Source organism: Emys orbicularis, chromosome 6, assembly GCF_028017835.1.
Source record: "Emys orbicularis isolate rEmyOrb1 chromosome 6, rEmyOrb1.hap1, whole genome shotgun sequence".
In the NCBI taxonomy this organism is placed as follows: domain Eukaryota; kingdom Metazoa; phylum Chordata; order Testudines; family Emydidae; genus Emys; species Emys orbicularis.
Genome location: NC_088688.1, coordinates 95,830,912 through 95,854,063, shown reverse-complemented (window position 1 = coordinate 95,854,063; position 23,152 = coordinate 95,830,912). Strand labels below are relative to the sequence as shown.

General features: G+C 45.9%; 1 protein-coding gene across 5 annotated transcripts in view; it reads left to right on the top strand.

Moving 5' to 3' along the window:
• Positions 1 to 23,152, top strand: part of PTAR1 (protein prenyltransferase alpha subunit repeat containing 1) — a 49,940-nt gene that overhangs the window by 24,949 nt on the left and 1,839 nt on the right. For all 5 annotated transcript variants that reach the window (XM_065406285.1, XM_065406284.1, XM_065406282.1 and 2 more), the window contains 3 exons: positions 2,579 to 2,683; positions 7,723 to 7,936; positions 21,910 to 22,226. In XM_065406285.1, coding sequence (XP_065262357.1) covers positions 2,579 to 2,683; positions 7,723 to 7,936; positions 21,910 to 22,226 — 636 coding nt within the window. The remainder of the gene's footprint in view (positions 1 to 2,578; positions 2,684 to 7,722; positions 7,937 to 21,909; positions 22,227 to 23,152) is intronic.

Here is a 23,152-nt window from a genome sequence, read left to right as displayed (position 1 = left end):
TGTATCAACTGAATCACCTTTGTCCACATGCTTGTTGACACCCTCAAAGAATTCAAATAGATTGGTGAGGCATGATTTTCCTTTACAAAAGCTACATTTACTCTTCCCCAACATATCCGATACATAACGTACATGATAATTCTGTTCTATGTTGTAGTTTCAACCAGTTTGCCTGGTACTGAAGTTAGGCTTACCAACCTGTAATTGCCAAGATTGCCTCTGGAGCCTTTTTTAAAAATCGGCATTATATTAGCTATCCTCCAGTCGTCTGGTAAGCGATAAGTTACAAACCACAGTTAATAGTTCTGCAGTTTCATATTTGAGTACCTTCAGAACTCTTGGGTGAATATCATCTGGTCCTAGTGACTTACAGTAACTCCTCACTTAAAGTCGTCCCAGTTAACATTGTTTCGTTGCTGATCAATTGGAGAACATGCTCATTTAAAGTTGTGCAATGCTCCCTTATAACGTCGTTTGGCAGCCACCTGCTTTGTCCGCCACTTGCAGAAAGAGCAGCCCGTTGGAGCTAGCAGGTGGGGGCTTGGAACCAGGGTGGACTGGCAGCCCCCCATCAGTTCCCCGCTCCCCTAAGTTCCCTGTGTGGCAGCCGCCCAGCAGGCTATCAGTTGCTGGGCAGTTCAGCTGTCCCTCCCCCCACTGTCGTGAGCTGGAGCTGCTCTCGGGAGCTTCCTGCTTGCTGTGCGGGAGTGAGGGTAGAGGGGTGCTAATGTCAGGGTATCCCCCTCCCCCCTGCTCCCGCCCCCCTGCTTATCCCATCTCCATAGAGCAGCGGGGGGACATGACAGGGCTCAAAACGGAGGGAGCTTGCCGGCAGCAGCTGCTGCCTCAACTTGCTGATCTACTTAAAAAAGCAATGTACGTAGAGTGGGGTCAGCGTACTTAAAGGGGCAATGCACATCTCTCTCTCTCTCTCACACACACACACACACACACACACACACACACACACACACAGGGTGTGTGTGTCTGTCTGACATGCTGTCTCCCCTCCCTTCATTTGTGCTGCCTTGTAGAGTGTGAGGCTACATTAACAACAATGTGTTAACCCTTGAGGGCTCAGCCGAGTGCTAGATCACTTAGCTTTAAGGCATTCCCTGGGAAATATCCCACCCTCTGACTTCACCACCTCAACCAAGCTTCGCAATCATCATTGGTGTGTACAGTATTAAATTGTTTGTTTAAAACTTATACTGTGTATATAGTCTTATAATTATATTATAATAGTCTTTTAATATAGTCTGAAACAGGGGAGGGTGATGGGGAAGGAGGAGGAGAAAGAAAGGGGTGCTCTCTTCTCTGTCCCATCAGTTAAGCCATCCTATGCCTTACTTTCCCCTTTTTTCCATCCTGTTCTGAAGTAGCTGTCCTAGTTTCTCATTTTAAAAATCTGGTTGTTCTAGAAGTAACTGACTTCATTCACTAGTGCTGTCACATTGATATATTTTAGAATGAAAATTTTCAGCCTCCTTTCATTCTTTAGTTATGCACGGGCAATTAAGTCAGACCACTGTGGAAATATGTTAGGCATTTTTTCTTTACTTCCATTGGACTACTCATGCTCATTTAAGCATATACTTAAGTGCTTTTCTAGATCAGGGCCACAGTGCTCAGGATCGAGCTTTGTGCCAGCAGCATCTCATTGCTATGCAGGTGTCTGGACTGATATGAAATCCATATAGCTGCAGGCTTCTCTAAGATTTCACCATAATGTACCTGTCTCACAAGTGTGCAGGGGAGGGGTTGTGACAGACGGGATGAGAATTAAGGTTTGGGAAGACTTTTACTAAATATTCTGTTATAAGAGTAACTAAACCTAAAATGGTCTGGCTTTCAAGTTTGTTTTGTTTTTAAAATAACCCTACAATACACTTCTAATGGATTTTTTTTGGCCTCTAAGTTAGTGATACCTAATACCAACCTTAACCCCTGTTTCAATCTATTTATATATGTGTAGAGAACTATTTCATTACTATGCTTTTAAAATGTAAAATAATAGTGATGCTACTGTCTTGAAGCACAGTAGTAATTTCATGAGTGCTTTTCTTTGTAGCTTTTAATTGTCAACAGGAGTTGCGTATGTGTGATTGATGTCAGTGGAGCTTTCTTGTGCATAACTGTCTTTTTGAAATGTGTATATCTTATGGGAAGGCTTTGGAAGATAGCTCTAGGGTGTTTAAAGTTAGTCCTAATCAGTCAAAAAAAATTGTTTTGCATGCCAATGTTAGCACATGTTAAGTTTTCTACTGCAAAATATTGTGCAACTCAGGAACAGATATACTTTGTAAAGTTGTGTCATCATTTCAGGATGAATTACCACAGAGAGAAATGTAGACCGTTTGTACAATTCAAAATTTAGAACACAGATTTTTACTTTGAAAACACGCTATCTGGTTACAACAAAATGGCTGCTTCAATTTTTAAAGTTTTTTTTTTTGTAATTTTTAAAGTTTATATTCTGGATATCCTAGTTGGTTGTATTATGTTTCAAAGAAAATGACATGCACCCTTAAAGGAAAAATTAGGTGTACAAATGGATTTTTTTTTTTTTCTTTCGCAGGAAAGAACTAATATTATCTGGCACTTTAAGTCCAGTTAAGGATTTACATCTTGGAAAACTGGCATTAACGAAGTTTCCGAAGAGTCCAGAAACATGGATTCACAGGTTTCTTGTTTTTCTTTCCTTCCCTTTCTTTCCCTCCTCCCAAATAAATATTTTCATGCTTCTGTCTGTGTTTGAGGTAGGAAGGTGTGGATGGAAACAGAGCAGATTTCCAAACCATCTACTGTAAAATTCATTGCTTTGATTTTTTTTTTTTTTTTTTTTTAAAGATTCTGATCAACTATGTGTAGGACTTAATGTTCAAATCAGATATGTGTTTCTGCACGTTACATGTCTTTTAATATAACTACAGTGGTGTGTAATTTTTCTTCATTTTGTATTCCCAGTGTGACTGCTTGAAAAGTGCCATAAAATTAATGCTAGGTTTTCCATATTTTACTTTTATTATTATTATTTATTTATTTATTTTATTATTTATTTATTTATTTATTTGCCTTTAACCTGTTTATCTTGTAGATCTGCCAGAGAACCAGCATACGTTTAAAAAATAAATTTTTGTAATTGTAGCTAGGTTATATCCCATTAGTGTACTGTAATATTTTTCCTTATGACTATATTTTCACCATCCATAGGATTATGCAGTGACAATGTCTCCCTTACTGAGCAATAACAAAGAAAAGGTATTTTTTAAAAAGGCAACCCAATGCTTAATCACATGCACCAAATCGCAAATGCCTCGGGATGGCTCCCACACTCCTGGCTGAGTGGGGCTGGTGATGCCTGATGCTTGCAGGCATATGGTAGGGGAAGGTTGTAGTCCTGGCCCAGCAGAGCAGAGACCCTAGCCAGATCTGCGAGAAGTTGTTGTCATCGTCCCTGGCTGTGTAGGAGGTCACCCCACTGCTGAATGGCTCTGTCCCTGACCAGAAGCCATTCAGCAGTGATGTGGCCTCCCCTGCAGCTGGGGACAGTTCCTCCTCATGACACTACCCAAGGGTCTCTACTACAGCCCACCAGGACTCCAGCCTTCCCCATACCTTGTGCCTTCAGGGATCCAGTGTCACTGACCCTGTGACCATGCAGGGAGCCCTCTGCAGCTTTGTTGTCACAGCCCCATCCACTCACTCACTATCCAGGAGTGGCAGAACCATCCCCAGGCAGAAACTGTTCAGCAGTGGGGTGGACTTCCCTGTGACTAGGGGCTCATCCTCCTCCTTACAGTCCTGGCAAGGGGTCTCTGCGCCACTGGGGCCAGGACAACTGCAGCCTCCCCCACATGTTGTACCCTGATGTCTTGGGCTCCTCAGCCACATAGAGAGACCCCTGCAGCCACTGTATTAGTACTGCCCTATCCCCAACCCTACCTGCCACAGCTGTAAAAAAATAAAAATCAAAAGAAAATCTTAAAAGTAAAAATCAATACGAATTGTCAAAAAAATTTTTAAAAATTGAATTCTGCCAAGCTTAGTTATACACATCCTTTCCTGCTATTTTGCTTGAATAGTGTTGGCATGGAACCAGAATTGAAGAATTTAATTGTAGTTACACTGGTTTTTAGCTTTCTAATCCCGCAACCTCTTTTCACCACCTCTACCTTTTTCACACTATTTGACTGCTTTGCTTTATGTAACTACATTATACAGAATGGAAAAGAAGGTAGATGTGATGGAGAGGAGAGAAATAAGTTGCAAGTGCCATGATTTAGCGATAGCTGCCTCAAACTCCTTCATACTAGTCAATGCTGGACTATTAACTGTACCATGTAATATATAATGTACCTGAAGTCATGTATGTCATTCTCGAACAGTGACATTCTTAAGAAATAAAGAAAAGTCAGGGTTCCTTCACACACATTTTTGCCCTTCACATTTAGTGTTAAAAGTTGTTTACCTGGAAATAAAGAATCGGAAGTTAGTTATTTTATGCCTTATTTATGTTAAAGGAATGAATCTTTCATCATTTAATTTTCCTGCATAAACATATTTTTGTCTCTCATTTTGGGTCTTTGTCACTCACTATGTCCCGCTTTTGCATTTTGGCAGTTTGAGGTATTTGAGCAGCAAAAAAACATGTTTGGGTATCATAGGCTTTGTTTATTTAAAAAACAAAAAAAACAAAAAAAAAAAAACCCACCTTAGACATACGTCTTCAAAATTGCTGCATTTGTGACATGGATCTGCTCTTCTAAATGAAGTAGTCCAAGAGTGTGGTTTGACCTGCTGCCCTCCTTTAGCTACAATGAATGTCATATCAGAAGCAAACTTACAAATACAAGCGTGATCCAGTGTTCTTGATCTCAGATTAGAGATGCAGTCAACTTAAAAATCACATTTCCCTCTCAAAATTTTAGCTTCTATTATTTTCTAAGTAACAGCCAAGGTTACTGGGAATGGTATTTATATATAGCTAGTTTTAATGTTTCTCCTATACAGTATTTGGTCAGCAAGTTTCCTCTGTTATTGATGTGGGTCATGCACACCCTAATCAGGGGGAGAGAGACATTCTTAAAAAAAAAAAAAAAAAAAAAGAGGGGGGGTGGGGGGGAAGAATGTAAAATAACAAAAGTTGGCAGAAAGACTGTGGAGCAGATGGGAGTACCTGAAACCATTTTTGTTAAACCAGTTAAATTTCAAGTTGATGATGTCACTTAATGAGTTTTAGACAATTTTGTAATCTTATGAATAAGCTATTTTTGACTGGTTAATTTTAATTTTTAAAGCTTTATTAAGGAAAGAATTCACCTTTCTTCAAGCAGATGGAATGACATTGTGTTGGCTCACTTTCATTTCAAATACTACCAAAGTGGCCAAAAGGGTGTAACTTTTTTGGTCTCAGTTGTTAAAACTTGTAAGTCCTGATCGAGAGGTCCACTCAGCTTTCCATATAATCCCCTCTTGCAGCACTGTCTGTCTGTTTACATGCTGCTGTTGACCTTTCTATGTCTGCAATACCTTTTTTAATGAAAGATATTTGAAATGAATTTGATCAGACAAATATACTTGTTAGCAGCTTTACTTTGACAAAGGGTTGTATAAGCCGTCAGTACATCTATTGCAGTTTTGAGGCAGTGACTTTCTTAAAGTGCAGTTCTACTCTAAAGTGCCTTTTACAAATAAAATGCAATGTGGGAATCTGTTTGTTTGTCTCAGTGATTCCAGGTCAAATGTGACTAGTTTCCTAGTAAAAAGGTGTTTTTTCTAACTGCTAGCCCAGCAATCTCTGCCTGGGACCTCAGAATTAAGCTGGGTTTCTTTTATTTATTCCTTCTATATCCTCACCAGTAATAAAGGGTTCTGCAGGAGAAATTGAAGCCACATTGATGCCTGTGTACCTCTATTGCTTTTGATGAGTTTGCACAAGTGTAACTGGAAGTTAGTAAACAGTTCTGTTAATGATGCACGAGAAGAAATAGAATCCCGTTCAGTTGCTCTTTGCTGTACTGACTCTGCAGGGCTAACGAGTAAAAAGCAGTAAAGTCTTTTTTTCTTTTGTGACTAAAGTCAGCAGATCTGACTGAATCCACACACAGGGTGCAGATCTGTTGAGTAAGAAGGTATTTTTACATAATCCTTTTTCAACATAAAACCTCACTTTAACACTGTGGATGTCTTGTGAAAAGTGAATTTTTCAAAATCTTCCATGATATTTTTAAATATTTAATATATATTTGGATATTTAAATATTCCATGATCTTTTTTTGGCAAATTTTGTATATTCAGGTTTTTGGTAACTTTATTTTTATTTTTATTGACTTCCTCAAATTCTCAACATTAGATTGTTCATTTACTGTTATTGGTCCTAAGAGAGCTGAAGTTAGATACAGTAATGCCTCACTTAAGGTTGTAGTTATATTCCTGAAAAATGCGACTTTATGCGAAACAATGTTAAGTGAATCCAATTTCCCCATAAGAATTAATGTAAATGGGGGAGGGGGGGCTAGGTTCCAGGGAAATTTGTTTTGCCAGGCAAAAGACATTATATACATATACATTACAAGTTTTAAACAAACAGTTTAATATTGTACACAGCAATGAATGATTGTGAAGCTTGGTTGAGGTGGTGGAGTAAGAGGGTGGAATATTTCCCAGGGAATTCCTTGCTGCTAAATGATGAACTAGCACTCCGCTGAGCCCTCAAGGGTTAATACTCTGTTAATGTAGCCTCACACTCTACAAGGCAGCATGGACTAATGCAGGAGGGAGGAAACACAATAGATGCAGGGCAGTAGCTGCAAACACTTCCCTGCAAAAACTGAACATGATGATGAGCCCACTCCCTCCTCCTGACAGTACATGCATGGCTGCACAGGTGCTGACTTTCCAAAGTGCTGGGGAGTGCATGCATGAGAGAGAGAGGTGCATTGCTCCTTTAAGTACGCTGACCCCACTTCAAGTACGTTGCCCTTTTAAGCAGATCAGACAGGAAGCAATAGCTTCCAGCAAGGTCCCTCTTTTCTGTCCCTGAGCCCTGTCCCCCTCCTCCGCTTTGTGGAGAGGGGGCACAGGGCAGGGGGAGGAGCAGGGGGACATCCTGATATCAGCACCCCCCTCCCCCAGCAAGCAGGAAGCTCCCTGGAGCAGCTCCAAGACAGAGGGCAAGGCAGGAGCAGCACGGCAGCAGGCGAGGGACAGCTGAACTGCTGCTGGGCAGCTGCCGAGCCACATATCTTACAGGGAGTTTAGGGGAACCGATTGGGGGGGGGGGGGCAGCTGCCAGCCCCCCCCGCCCCCAGTTCTAATCCCCACGAGGAGGGGCTGCTCTTCCAGAGAATCCTGAAAACAGTGGACAGAGCAGGCAGCTGCCTAACGACATTATAAGGGAGCATTGCGCAACTTTAAACGAGCTTGTTCCCTAATAGATCAGCAGCGTAACAATGAAACCACGTTCACTGGGACAACGTTAAGTGAGGCGTTACTGTATTCTTAAATGTGTCTATTAACTGAAGACTTTTTCTGTATCTGAATAGCTCACAGGTTTTATGTTTAGTCTGTTTCTCCCCCCAACCTCCAGTTTATCCTGAATTAAGATGGAAAACTCCACGTACGTTGGTTAATTTATATAGTGAAATAAGGAACAAAACAAAATGTTTTTTTCTCTTAAAACTGCTTTTGCATTGTTAACCCTCTACACCATTTAACCAGACGATGGGTGCTGCAACAACTAATTCAGGAAAACTCCTTGCCAACTCTTGTAACTAAAGGGAACTTGGGAACAGTGCCTATGGAAAGAATTCAACGATTAGTGCAGGAGGAAATGGATGTCTGCTGTGAAGCTGCTGGGAGATATCCAAGCAACTACAATGCCTGGTCCCACCGTATCTGGATTTTACAGCGTTTGGGAAAGCTGGATGTCAAGGTACAATACTGGCGTGTATAAACCCCTACGCAGAATTTGTACATTTTAAATCTGGATCATCATAAAGCAGTGTGCTGTGGGAGAGGTGAATAATTGTCTCAGTGGTGTTAAACTGATGTACACAATTAATGCTTTAGGAGAATAAGCATTCCAGGGACAAGGACTGTTCTGTTGCTCTGTCAGACTCTTATCAATGTAACTAGCACCCATCTGTTGGTGCTTAACTGATTAGAGGGTAGATGGGAGTCTGGGAGATGAAGCAGAGGACTGAGCATAAATTCTGTGCTGGTATAATCTGTAAGAGCCCATTAGAATAAAAGATACTATGCAACAGATGACATTCCAATACTCTAATATTCCCCTTTTTGTTTTACTACCAGTGTTCTTTCATGTCATTTTGTGATGTCAGAATGTGTGCATAGAGGACTAGTATAGGATAAAGAGACCAGGCAATTTAGAAACAGAAAAGTGATGCGTATAAGCATTTTCATGAGATTTGAGGACACCCTTCATCCCAGTTTATGCTGAGTTTTTAATAAATCAGCATATACATCAAAGAGGCAAACTGACTAACTGGCCTTAAATATGCTTTATCAACTTCAGCAGTGATGTCTTGTGAAAATCTTTTAGTTGAACCTCAGGCACGTTCATATGGTTCATCCAAAAATGGAATGCACTCAAGGCCTACAGGAAGGTGAAGTTGTTGACATGTGACATGATCTAAAATTAAAAGTACAGTTTTCTGATTACTCTTACTCTGTGATTTCTCAGGTGTGAGGTGAGTTCAGTGCCTTTATTATGTTGATGCTTTGACCTTCCATGGTAGCTGTTCCTGACTCTGCATTCTTTCACTACCATCACCCCGTCTGTGTGGTGTTTTTTTGTTTTGTTTTTGTTTTTTGTTTTTTGAGAGGAGAGTGCTGACTATGTAGAACCACAAAATCTGTTCTTGGCCTATCACTGGCAATCTGGGAGGTCATTTTGCTTATACTTTTTTCACCTGAGAACATTTTTAAAGATCTGTACATATTCCATAATAACCTGAAAAGTGTGAGGTAGTCAGACAGTCCAGTAGCTCTCCCATCTAACTCTCAAATAAAAGGTGGGTGTGCAAAATTCAGAACTACGAAATTTGGGAGGTTAATTCATCAGGAATTGAGGACTCTCAGACAAACCCTTGATGGCTGCATTTTTTTGTCTTATATTTCAGTGCAATTAAGTGGAACACAACCATTCTCCCCTTTAATTGGCAGCAGTTGTTTGAAGGACAGGGCACCATCTCAAATGCTTTTGCAGCTGCTGTTCTCAAAGCTGTAGACTATCAAAATAGGTAAAGCGAGAGGCTGCAGCTTGACACAAATAGCTCTCCTTGGATTTAGAATTTGTCTGGTGTTTTCATTCGTGTACAGCTATGTGAATTGCATTGAGCAATGGCAATTCACAAATAATTATGGCCATGAAGGAAATGCAGATCACACACCAGCTTGTTTTTATTTTTTTGTTTTAAATTTATGTTCTGAAACTCCCTCTTCCCTTTGCCTTCCATCCATCTTGGCAATTATCCCAGTTTCCCTGCTGGTCTACTTTTAATCCCTTAGGAAAGATCTTTATGCTTATCCCAGAATCCTTTGCAACAATTGCTGATGCAGCACTTCAGCAGCCTCATTGCCATGCTGCATTAGAGGTGTCTGTGGGAACTAAGAGAGCTGTTAAACTTGGGGGACGGGGAGAACAAGGGAGGTTAGAAGTTTTAGTACATACCTATACTCTAGGGAATGTAAATACACAAAATTATAAAAAGGACACTTTCAGTTTGGTGTATTTGTGCATGAACACCCTGAAAAGAATTAATGAAAAAAAAGACAAATGGAAAAAGGGAGACATGACACTTTACATACTGTAAACTGTCCTAGAAAGCTATTGGGTTTTTTAATTATATTTTTTCTAAATCTAGAACATTTTGAAGCTCCTTCTAAAACACTTTATTCTTGGAAGGGTATAAAAAATCTCAGGGTAGAGTTTGGCCCCAAGTTTAGGTGGTGGTACAAAATTATAACCAGAGCTTCAGTCTCCTTCACTAAAAGGTAAATATTGTCTTTCTTTGATCCTAAAAATTTCACTTTTTATTTTTTAAATTAAAAAAAAAAAGTGAAATTTTTAGGATAAGAGCTTAGAGTTTACCCATAACCCTACTACAGGCTTTAAATATATTATCTGCTTGCAGAATTAAATCATTTTGTACGCATGACTCACAGTAAGAGTAACTCAATATATGTGATTTAGGTTACGCGGGCTGGCTTTGTGGTGGATTGACTAGTCATCTAAAAGGCCATTGTAATGGGGTGGAGTACCCTGCATGCAGGTCTTTCTCTTGCTGACTAATTTTGTCTGGTATTAGAATCATGAAATGCAGATTTCTTTTTGCCGGCTCTATCTGACATCTGGTCAAGTGAGATTTAGTAACTTCAGCCTAGGATATAAGAGGTTGGCATATCTTTCTGGGGCATAGGGAACCAAGGATAGGGGAGTCCTGCAGGAAAAGGTTCTCAGAATGACCAAACACAGGAGGAAAGCTGAGATTGGTGGTGGCGGTGGTGTTTATAGTAACAAAGGCAAATGTTAGGATGGGGATAAACTCACTTCATATCTGTTGTATCTATTCTCTGTTTGGAGCAGTATGGAAGCTCCACCTACTTGTCTTACCATGGAAGACAAAAAAGAGAAGCTCTCGCATCAGAGCTAGTCAATCAAGGAGCTGCAGATACCTTCTCACATTTGGTTAGCTGGGGAATAACTCATCACTTGTGATGGATGGTAGAGGATGCATTGAACATTATACCCTTAAACACAATTGTCTTATTTGGTGATTAGACTAAACGTAGTCTTGGGGTATGTCTACACTACGAAATTAGGTCGAACTTATAGAAGCCGGTTTTATAGATATCGGTTTTATACAGTCGATTGTGTGTGTCCCCACATAAAATGCTCTAAGTGCATTAAGTCGGCGGACCGCGTCCACAGTACCAAGGCTAGCGTCGACTTCCGGAGCGTTGCACAGTTCCCGCCGTCTCTGCCGCCCATTGGAATTCTGGGTTGAGATCCCAATGCCTGATGATGCAAAACAGTGTTGCGGGGGGTTCTGGGTACATGTCATCAGCCCCCCCCCCCCCCCCGTCAGAGCAACGGCAATCAATCGATTCGCGCCTTTTTATCTGGGTTACCTGTACAGACAACATACCACGGCAAGCATGGAGCCCTCTCAGCTCAGCTCACCGTCACCCTATGTCATCTGGGTGCCGGCAGATGTGGTACTGCATTGCTACACAGCAGCAGCCCCTTGCCTTTTGGCAGTGGATGGTGTATTACGACTGGTATCCGTCATCGTCGTATTCCTCAGTGAGTTCAATCAGAGGCACCTGGGCAGACATGTTTTGTCTCCTGGCCTATTGAACCATCTTGACGATGATGGCTAGCAGTCGTAGTACATCATTTTCTGCCAAGCACCCAGAAGATGCCGATGGCTATCAGTCATGCTGCACCATCTGCTGCCAGCTTAAGATGTAAAAAATAGATGGACCAGATTTGTTCTGTATTCATTTGCTTCCCCCTCCCTCCGTGAAACCAACGGCCTGCTAAACCCAGGGTTTTGAGTTCAATCTTTGGGGGGGCCATTCTGTGTGACAGTTGTTTGTGTTTCTCCCTGATGCACAGCCACCTTTGTTGATTTTAATTCCCTGTACCTGTACGCCATGTCGTCAGTCGCCCCTCCCTCCCTCCGTCAGTTTCGCGCCTTTTTTCAGACCAGACACCATAGCACTGGGATCATGGAGCCCGCTCAGATCACTGCGGCAATTATGAGCACTATGAACACCATGCGCATTGTCCTGGAGTATATGCAGAGCCAGGACATGCCAAAGCAAAACCAGGACCAGCCGAGGAGGCGATTGCAGCGCGGCGACAAGAATGATGAGGAAATTGACATGGACATAGACCTCTCACAAGGCACAGGCCCCAGCAATGTGCAAATCATGGTGTTACTGGGGCAGGTTCATGGTGTGGAAGGCCGATTCTGGGCCCGGGAAACAAGCACAGACTGGTGGGACCGCATCGTGTTGCAGGTGTGGGATGATTCCCAGTGGCTGCAAAACTTTCGCATGCGTAAGGGCACTTTCATGGAACTTTGTGACTTGCTTTCCCCTGCCCTGAAGCGCCAGAATACCAGGATGAGAGCAGCCCTCACAGTTGAGAAGCGAGTGGCGATAGCCCTGTGGAAGCTTGCAACGCCAGACAGCTACCGGTCAGTCGGGAATCAATTTGGAGTGGGCAAATCTACTGTGGGGGCTGCTGTGATCCAAGTTGCCAGGGCAATCAAAGACCTGGTGATATCAAGGGTAGTGACTCTGGGAAACGTGCAGGCCATAGTGGATGGCTTTGCTGCAATGGGATTCCCAAACTGTGGTGGGGCGATAGACGGAACCCATATCCCTATCTTGGCACCGGAGCACCAAGCCTCCGAGTACATAAACCGCAAGGGGTACTTTTCAATGCTAGAAGAGTACAGCAGGGCGCGGTGCGCATCAGAAAAGCTTTGAAAACCAGTTTTGTGACTGGCCAGGCTACGGTGTGAAACTTCTGTTTGTTTCTCCTTGATGAACCCCCCGCCCCGGTTCACTCTACTTCCCTGTAAACCAACCACCCCACCCTCCCCTCCCCCCTTCGAGCACCGCTTGCAGAGGCAATAAAGTCATTGTTACTTCACATTCATGCATTTTTTATTAATTCCTCACACAACTAGGGGGATAATTGCCAAGGTAGCCCGGGATGGGTGGGGGAGGAGGGAAGGAAAAGGACACACTGCAGTTTAAAACTTTAACTCTTATTGAAGGCTAGCCTTCCGATGCTCGGGCAATCATCTGGGGTGGAGTGACTGGGTGGCCGGAGGCCCCCGCACCATGTTCTTGGGCGTCTGGGTGAGGAGGCAATGGGACTTGGGGAGGAGGGCTGTTGGTTACACAGGGGCTGTAGCGGCGGTCTCTGCTCCTGCTGCCTTTCCTGCAGCTCAACCATACGCTGGAGCATATCAGTTTGATGCTCCAGCAGCCGGAGCATCGACTCTTGCCTTCTGTCTGCAAGCTGACGCCACCTATCATCTTCAGCCCGCCACTTGCTCTGTTCATCCCGCGATTCAGCCCGCCACCTCTCCTCTCGTTCATATTGTGCTTTTTTGCACTCTGACATTGACTGCCTCCACGCATGCTGCTGTGCTCTTTCAGCGTGGGAGGACATCTGGAGTTCCATGAACATATCATCCCGAGTCCGCCGTTTTCTCCTTCTAATCTTCGCTAGCCTCTGCGAAGGAGAAACATTTGCAGCTGGTGGAGGAGAAGGGAGAGGTGGTTAAAAAAGACACATTTTAGAGAACAATGGGTACACTCTTTCACGTTAAATTTTGCTGTTCACATTACACAGCACATGTGCTTTCGTTACAAGTCGCATTTTTCCTCTTATATTGAGGGCCTGCCGGTTTGGTGTGAGAGATCACTCACGCAGTGCCAGGCAACAGAATTCGGCTTGCAGGCAGCCATGGTAAGCCACAGTCTTTTGGCTTTTTTAACCTTCATAACATGTGGGAATGGTTTCAAACAGCAGCGCCCTCATTTCCCATACCAAGGACCCATTGGGTTGGCCATTTAAAATGGGTTTGCAATGTAAAAGGAGGGGCTGGGGTTTCTGGGTTAACATGCAGCACAAACCCAAGTACCCCCCCCACACACACCCCCCAATTCTCTGGGATGATCACTTCCCCCCCCCCCCCCCCCCCCCCCCCCCCGGCGTGGCTAACAGCGGGGAACATTTCTGTTCAGACGAGCAGGAACGGGCACCTCTGAATGTCCCCTTAATAAAATTGCCCCATTTCAACCAGGTGGCCGTGAATGATATCACACTCCTGAGGATAACAAAGAGAGATAAGGAATGGATTTGTCTGCATGCCAGCAAACACCGGGACCATACGCTGCCATGCTTTGTTATGGAATGATTCCAGACTACGTGCTACTGGCCTGGCGTGGTAAAGTGTCCTACCATGGCGGACGGGATAAGGCAGCCCTCCCCAGAAACCTTTTGCAAAGGCTTTGGGAGTACATGAAGGAGAGCTGTCTGGAGATGTCCCTGGAGGATTTCCGCTCCATCCCCATACACGTTAACAGACTTTTCCAGTAGCTGTACTGGCCGCAATTGCCAGGGCAAATTAATCATTAAACACGCTTGCTTTCAAACCATGTGTAATATTTACAAAGGTACACTCACCAGAGGTCCCTTGTGTGCCCTCAGGGTCTGGGAGCACGCCTTGGGTGAGTTCGGAGGTTACTGGTTCCAGGTCCAGGGTGATAAACATATCCTGGCTGTTGGGGAAACCGGTTTCTCCGCTTCCTTGCTGTGAGCTCTCTTCATCATCATCTTCCTCGTACCCCGAACCCGCTTCCCTGTTGCATGTTTCTCCATTGACTGAGTCAAAGCACACGGTTGGGGTAGTGGTGGCTGCACCCCCTAGCATCACATGCAGCTCTGCGTAGAAGCGGCATGTTTGCGGCTTTGCCCCGGACCTTCCGTTTGCCTCTCTGGCTTTGTGGTAGGCTTGCCTTAGCTCCTTAATTTTCATGCGGCACTGCTGTGCATCCGAGTTATGGCATCTGTCCTTCATGGCCTTTGAGACCTTTTCTAATATTTTGCCGTTTCGTTTACTGCTACGGAGTTCAGCTAGCACTGATTCGTCTCCCCATATGGCGAGCAGATCCCGTACCTCCCGTTCTGTCCATGCTGGAGCTCTTTTGCGATCCTGGGACTCCATCATGGTTACCTGTGCTGATGAGCTCTGTGTGGTCACCTGTGCTCTCCACGCTGGGCAAACAGGAAATGAAATTCAAAAGTTTGCGGGGCTTTTCCTGTCTACCTGGTCAGTGCATCGGAGTTGAGAGTGCTGTCCAGAGCGGTCACAATGAAGCACTGTGGGATAGCTCCCGGAGGCCAATAACGTCGAATTCCATCCACACTACCCCAAATCTGACCCGCGAAGGCCGATTTTAGCGCTAATCCTCTCGTCGGAGGTGGAGTAAAGAGACTGGTTTAAAGGGCCCTTTAAGTCGAAAGAAAGGGCTTCGTCGTGTGGATGTGTCCAGGCTTAATTCGATTTAACACTGCTAAAGTCGACCTAAACTCGTAGATAATTGGATGGTAACAAAATAGATTGTTTAGCCTTTCCATTGCAAATCCTATTTTTAAGATCTGCAAGTGAGCATATCTCCCATCTGTTTCGGACTGTTACTACCCCGAGTAAGGGGTGAAGAGAGACCAGCCTCCGCTCAGGAGTTTAAATTTTCATTACTCAAATTCTGCACCTGATGTTCTCCCTCCCATTGAATATCAGTGGACTTCCTCTGATCCCAATCCAGCCGCAGTATCTCAGATGTTCTCTGGTACTGTGTTACTACAGACTGATTGTATCCTGAATTAAATAGTATTCCTGTTGGTTCTAAATTTACTGGCCATTCATTTCACTGAATGACTCAATGTCCCTCTTTTATATGGCAGCATGATAAAAAGGAAGGACTTTTCACTATATCCTTTATAATCACGAACACCTCATACAAGTGCCCTGTAAGGTTTTTGACAGGCTAAATAAACCCTAGTTCTCTTTTTTTTTTTTTTTTTTCATGCTATCCCAGACAGTGAGTTTATATCATATTTCAAGTTCTAGCAGATGAACACGGGATGAACGTGAAGTATTTGGAGTCGTTCCTCCTGTGAAGGAGTTTGGAAGACTTTGTTTAGTAGTTTGTCACTCTCTCAGTAGGTGGAAGCAACTCCTCTGTTAGATCAGATTTTTTTTTTTCCCAACTTTGCACTAGCACTTTTTTTTTTTTTTTTTTTTTTTTTTTTTAAAGCTGTCACTCTGGTATCGCATGGGGGCCTAAAGAGGACGATCTGGTGCTAGACCCCTTCCACGGGTACTTCTTTCACACCCTTGAGGAAGGTCTCTGAGACTCCTTCCTTTGTAGAGTGTGGAAAAGCTACAAACGCTTTTGTGGTAGATGGTAAATACGCAAATCTTAGTTCTTCGAGTACTTACTCATGTCGATTCCATTCTAGGTGTGCACACACCCATGTGCACGGTCATCAAAGCTTTTTGCCTTAGCGGTATCCGTAGGGCCAGCAGTGGCACCCCCTTGAGTGCTGCGCTCATGCGTCGTCCCTACGCCCTCTCAGTTTCTTCTTACCGCGCGTGGTGGTTATTTGGAGCACTTTTCCTTGCATAGCAATGGCTAGCAGTTTTGTCTCCTCTGACTTTGAGCCTTCGGGCCTTGTTTGTTTATAGTAGTTAGTGTTAAGTAGTTAAGTGTAGTTAAAAGTTAGAGTCCCAGCGGGGACTTCACCCCAGGCAGGGCATACCCCAGTCTCTAGTGTTTAAGCCCTGCACAGACTGTAACAGGCTGTAAGTGACCCCCACAGCAGCTGCCTCAAGTGCTTGGGGGAATCACATGTGAAGGACAAGTGTAATATTTGTAAAAAATTTTGATCCAGGACGCAGAAAGAGTGGGATATTCGTTTGCGGGCTCTCCTCATGGAGGCAGCCCTTCGTCCAGCTTCCAAGCCATCTCGCCAAGACTCACCTAGTACCTCGGCCTCAGTGTGCAGCGCACAACCGGCACCAGGCTCCGCCCCTCACGGCTTCCCATTGCCAGTGCCCAAAAAGAAAACAAAGAAGCATGGCTCCCCAGCACCAACCAAGAAGATGTCATGGGACATCGGGCAAAGGACCGAGTTTGGGGCCGCCCGGCCACTCCGGAGCCATGTGGATGTGCCTTCCTGGTCGGGGCCCTTAGCCCCTTAAAGAATCCACCACCGACTCCCGAGAGTGGTGGGGGACCCAAACTCCTGGTGGCATCAACACCTTCCCAGGCTCCCCCAGCTCCAAGAGAGCAGAGACCTCTGCCCATGTTGCTGGCACCATGCATGCCGCAGGAAACGGCAAAGGTTCCCCACAAGGGCAAGCCAGCTGCTAAGACCCCTCTGGGCAGTGGAGCACCACGGATTCCCGCAAGACAAGGCAGCACTCTCCTCCATGCTGCAGATCTCTGGAGTCGCAGCCCAGATCTTTTGGGGCTTGCCCTAGATTACCGGCACCACAATCGCGGTACCCGCCGTCTCAACGCGGATCGCCTAAGGGGAGGTGCCAATCTCCATATTGCCAGCACATCCTCGGTGCAGATTTTGGTTGCCTGCCCTGGGGGAGCACTCCCCATCGCGACTCCGGTCTCTCCTGGCTCCAGTCCCCATGATACAGTCACCAATCCTCTCACTCCAGGTACCGGTCTCCAGCGGCGACTATCAGCAGGCAGACGCAGGTGTCGATGGCCCCATCGTGGTCACCGGAAGGGAATTCCTCTGGCATGAAAGGCAATTCAGCCCCTCGCCCAGACTCCACTGGTGCAATTGGGCTCCCGAGGCCGGGTGGCCTTATTGGAGCACATGGGGCATGCCAGTCATGATGATGCCCCCTTCGCACCACTCACCTGCCACTGCATCGGAGCAAAAGTTGGCGGTACTGACGGCACCGGGCTTGGTGTATGAGTCGCGCTTGGAGGTCAAGGTAGAGGAGACTGCACTCGCCTCTAAACCTTCCCCCCCCCCGGGGGATGATGTCCCAGGGTCTCCCCGAGTAGTAAGTCATCGTCTTCATCTCCGGACGTGGCGGTCACGGGATCCTCTAGGGCCAGCCCGCCTGGCAACTTTAAAGAACACCAGGCCTTGCTTTGACGGGTGGCCAAGAACTTGGGCCTAGAGGTGGAGGATATGGCCAAGCAGGCAGACCCCTTGTTCAGCATCCTCTCAGCCTATACCCGGGCACGTGTTGCAGTACCAGTGCATGACAGGGTCCTCAAAATTGCCAAAGCCCTCTGGCAAACCCGGTCTTCCAACCCTTACCTCCAAAAGGGCTGAAAAGAAGCACATTGTCCCAGCCAAAGGGGTAGAGTACCTTTTTGTACCCACCCACCTCTGAGCTCACTGGTTGTCTGTGTGGCCAACAAAAAAGACAAGCCGGGGCACACCAGCTCAACTCCCAAAAATAAAGAGGCCAAAAGACTGGACCTTTTTGGGGTTTGTGGGGGGGGATTTATTCCACTGCCAGCCTACAATTCCAGGTGGTGAACCGTCAGGCCCTCTTGGGAACGTACAATTTTAATTTATGGGACTCCCTCCATAAGTTCAAGGAGTCCCTCCCACAGGGTTTGGCTCAAGAATTCGGCACCCTAGTGGAGGAAGGCACCGCAGCAGCTAGGTGCTCCCTCCAAATGGCATGGGATGCGGTGGACTTGGCGGGTCGGATGGTCATGTCGGCAGTGGTTATGAGGCGCAGCTCCTGGCTATAGATCGCTGGCCTTTCCCAAGAGATGCAGACTTTGATCTAGGACCTCCCATTCAATGGGAATGGTCTCTTCTCTGAACAAATAGATGCGAGGCTGCATGGGTTGAAGGACACTCGGGCCACCCTTCGCTTACTGGGCATGCATATGCTGCAGTTTGCACGGAAGCAGTTCTGGCCACCCCTGCCACCAAGGCCTTGGCTGCCCTGTCAGGGGTCTGCTAGGAGAAGGGATAGAGACATGAGTTTGTCATCGCCGCCCTTCTTCCTCCTGCTCACCCACACAGCCCGGCCCAGCAAAGCATCCCGGGGGCCAGAAGAGCTCATTTTGAAGGTGCGCTTGAGAGTGACGTCCCAGTCAGTTCCCCGGATCCACCCTGTCCTTTCCTCGACCCTCTTCGTCTCTACCGTTCGGCCTGGTTGTGGGTCACCTTGGACCGCTGGGTGCTGGACATAGTATCTCGGGGCTATACCCTGCAATTTTCAGCCACTCCTCCCTCCCACTTTTTCCTGTCCCTCTTCAGGGACCCTTCTCATGAGCAACTCCTCATTCAAGAGGTCTAAAATTTGTGCCTGGGGGCGGTGGAGAAAGTCCCTTGGGACATGGGAATAGAAACCTTCTCCTTTCACTACTTCCTAATTCCGAAGGCAAAGGCGGGCGTCAAACCTATCCTGGACCTGCATCACCTCAACAAGTCTCTCAAAAAGTTAAAAAGTTAAAAAGCATGGTCTCCCTGGCCTCCATCATCCCCTCCCTGGATCCAGGAGACTGGTACGCCGCCCTCTACTTGAAGGACACTTATTTCCATATTCCCAGGTCAGACGCTTCCTCTGTTTCATAGTGGATGGGCGCCATTTTCAATTCACAGTGCTGCCCTTTGGTCTCTCATCGGCCCCCAGGGTGTTCACAAAATGTATGGTGCCAGTGGCTGCTTACCTGAGACGCCGAGGGGTCCAGGGCTTCCCGTATCTCGACAACTGGCTCATACCTGCCTGCGGCTATTGGACCACATGGCCGCATGTACATACATGGTCACCCATGCTCGGCTCTATCTCTGGCTCCTGCAAGCATGGCTGTCTACATTCCCAACAGGCATGACCTGGACTGGGTAGTTAGGGTACTGGACCACATCAAGTCATCCCTGGATTGGTGGTTGGACCCCAGGTCAGTGTTGCAGGGGAATCCCCTTTGCGTCCCCGTCACTAACCCTGGTCTCCGATGCTTTGGACCTGGGCTGGGGAGCCCACATGGGGGAGCTGAGCACCCAGGGCCGCTGAGCACCCAGGGCCGCTGGTTGCAGAATGATCTGACCCTCCACATCAACGTCGGGGAACTCAGAGCGGATCTCCTGGCCTGTCAGGCATTCTTGTCCTACCTGAAAGGCAAGGTGGTGCAGGTCCTGATGGACAACGCCGCCGTGATATTACATCAACAGGCAGTGCGGTGCCAGGTCTTTGCCCCTTTGTCAAGAAGCTCTCTGCCTTTGGGATTTTTGTGTGCGGCAAGCCGTTCATCTGATAGCCGCACACCTGCCTGGAACCAGGAACGTCCTGGTGGATCACCTCAGCAGGACTTTCTCCTCTCGCCACAAGTGGTCACTCCATCTGGAGGTGGTCAGCATAATCTTCTAGAGGTCGAGGACCTCCCAAGTGGACCTGTTCACATCCAGGCAGAACAGAAAATGCCACATGTTCTGTTCAATCTGGTTAATGGACAGGAGCTCCCTATCAGGCACCTTTCTCATTCCATGGTCGGGGGCACTGATGTATGCCTTCCCACCAGTGCCGCTGATTCAGAGTCCTTGTGAAGATCAGGCAAGACAGGGCAAAAGTTATCCTAATAGCCCCCGCGTGGCCTTGCCAGCACTGGTTCGGCACGGTAGCCACCCCCCTGCAGTGGCCCCTTGGCCGGATCTGCTGTCACAGAACCAGGACAGCCTTTTGCATCCGAACCTGGCGGCACTGCACTTGACAGCTTGGCTACTGCATGGCTAAGCGCAGACCAACAGGCATTCTTGGCCTGCATCTAGCAGGGTAGCAGGAAACTTTCCACCAGAAAGACTTACCTGGCCAAATGGAAAAGATTGAAGTGCTGGGCCTCGGAATGATGTATTCGGGCCAAGCAGGAGATCCTAGATTATCGGCTGCACCTCAAACTCCAAGATTTGTCCCTGTCCTCGATCAAGGTCCACCTGGCCGCTATCTCGGCTTTCCATCTTCCGTTCCAAGATAGGTCAGTCTTCGCTCATGACATGATGGCACGGTTTTTGAAAGGTCTGGCGTGTCTATACCCGAACATCCGGGATCCACACCTTCTTCCCCCATACCTCCCCCCTGCATCAGATGAGGCGCACAGGCTACACACCCTGGACGTCAGCATGATGCTGGCCTTCTACATAGCTAGAACAAGGCCGTTCCGTAAGTCAACACAGCTGTTAGTCTGTCTGTCATTGCAACCGAAAGGTAGCCCGGTGTCTGCTCAGAGTATTTTGGCCTGGATCATGGCCTGTGTCCGCTACTGCTATGAGCTGGTGAAAAAGCCTCGGGCGATGATCGTGACGGCACACTTGACTAGGGCACAAGTTTCGTCAATGGCCTTCCTGGCAAAGGTACCAATCCAAGAGCTCTGTAGGGCTGCTACCTGGTCGTCTGTCCACATGTTCACATCTCGTTACTCTGGCTTTGGCAGAGCAGTGCTGCAAGACCGTGAACTCTGAGCCCGCCTCCATTGATACTGCTTGTGAGTCACCTAAAATGGAATCAACATGAGCAAGCACTCGAAGAAAAAATGGTTACCCACTTTTCATAACTATTGTTCTTTGAGATGTGTTTCTCATATCCATTCCATTACCTGCCCTCCTGCCCCTCTGTCAGAGTTGTCGGCAAGAAGGAACTGAGAGGGCATAGGGCCGGCAGCACCTGATATACTGACACATGAATGCGGCACTCAAGGGGCACCACAGCTGGCCCTACGGATACTATTGTACCCCACCCAAGGGGGAAGAGGGTAAAAACCCGCAGGGGTTGAGAGGGGCTGGGTCTCAGAGTGAGGAGCAAACCCAGACCCCTCCCCTGCTTCCCTCCTCTACCACCTTCCTGGGCCACTAGCGGGGCCCTCGGCGCCCCAAGAGCAGGGACATGGGGTGGCATCTTGGGCCCCCCGCCAAGAAAAGTGCAGGACCCACCATACTAACATTGGCCATCTTGACCGTTTTTTCCAAGGTTCAGAAGTCTGGTCCACAAATACAGAATTATTTTGTATGTAACAATGTCATTTAAACATGTTCTTTTGCCTATGAATTAGTATTCTAAATTGGAAAGTCCTGTATAATGAGGTAATTATTTTGGGAAAGTCTTTATTTAAATAGATGCTTTCATTTTAGCATTGTTCTTTTAAACTTACCATTTTCTCCTAGGAAGAACTGTGGTGGTGGTGACAGAGTTGGCGGCAAGCTTAAAGGAAGGATTATGGGGGGGAAATTTGATACAAGAAACAATGTTGGTAAATTCCTTATTTATATGGATTGGTTAATTTTATACTTCTTATTTTCAGATTCTCCTTGATGAACTTTCTTCCACTAAACATTGGGTGTCCATGCATGTTTCAGACCATAGTGGATTCCACTACCGCCAGTTCTTAATAAAGTCCTTGATTGGCAGAACTGTGACCGACAATTCTATACTGGTGCAAAATCAGCTGGTAAATGAGCCAACCCCCAGTCTTCCAAAGGATGAAAAAAATGAAGTGTCTGAAGCTGCCTGTACAGAACAACTGAGGGTAGATCTCCCCAATCTTCTAAAAGAAGAGTTGGAGCTCTGCACTGATCTTATTGATACCTTCCCGGGGCATGAAACGCTGTGGTGTCACAGGTAAGAGGGCTTATCAAATAAAACATCGCTTGGAATGATTTTATTGCTTTAAAACTGAAGTCAAAGGGCAAATTGTAATTCTGCTTAAAGACACATCTTGGTTAGTAAAGACTTGTTTCCTGCCCTATGCTAAGTCTTTGATTTTTGATTTCCACACCCATCAGAGCTATTAAATAGAAAACTTGACTGGACTTCAGTACCTTGTTGAAATAAGCTGTACACATCCTTCCATAGGACAGTATCATCTGGATAGAGCCTGGATTGTTAATCTATTTCCTCACTCCTTAAATTTAAATAACAAAAGATGAATTAACTGCACAGAGTCTCCAAATGTGCTTGGCTAGATAAAAAAAACTATGTAGTCAAAGGCACACTGAGTAAGTTGGCTCTGAAAACTAACTTTAGTTGAATAATTGCCCCTTTTCTTTGTTCTTGGGTTCAAGTTTGGTTCTACTCTGATCTGGGACTGTAAACCATAGTATCTTAGCGCTCCATGTTTGCTTTCCATTATTGATATCAAATTTGTTAGGTTAGAAAGTCTCTTTATTTACACTTTAAAATCCTGCAAACTAAATCTGGGATCTGAATATCCAAAAGGGGTCTTCTCACACAGCATCACTGTATTCTGCCCTTGGTAACAGTTATGCAACTCCATTGCCTTCAGTGTGTTAGTACAGCTGTAGTGATAGGCCTTGTAATTAGAATGTAGTAAACCATTCTCCTGATGATACAAAAGAGGGAGTGGAATTCAGTTCCATTTTTCTTAAATGTGCTGGCTGGTAGGAGCAAAAAATAGCAAAAACTTATTTGAACATTTCCACCTACTCAAGAAATCCAAATTACAGCACTTTATGGTTTCCCTGACATTTAGTGACATGTCAGTTCCCATAAACACTGGGTGAAATCCTGGCCCCACTGAAATCCAT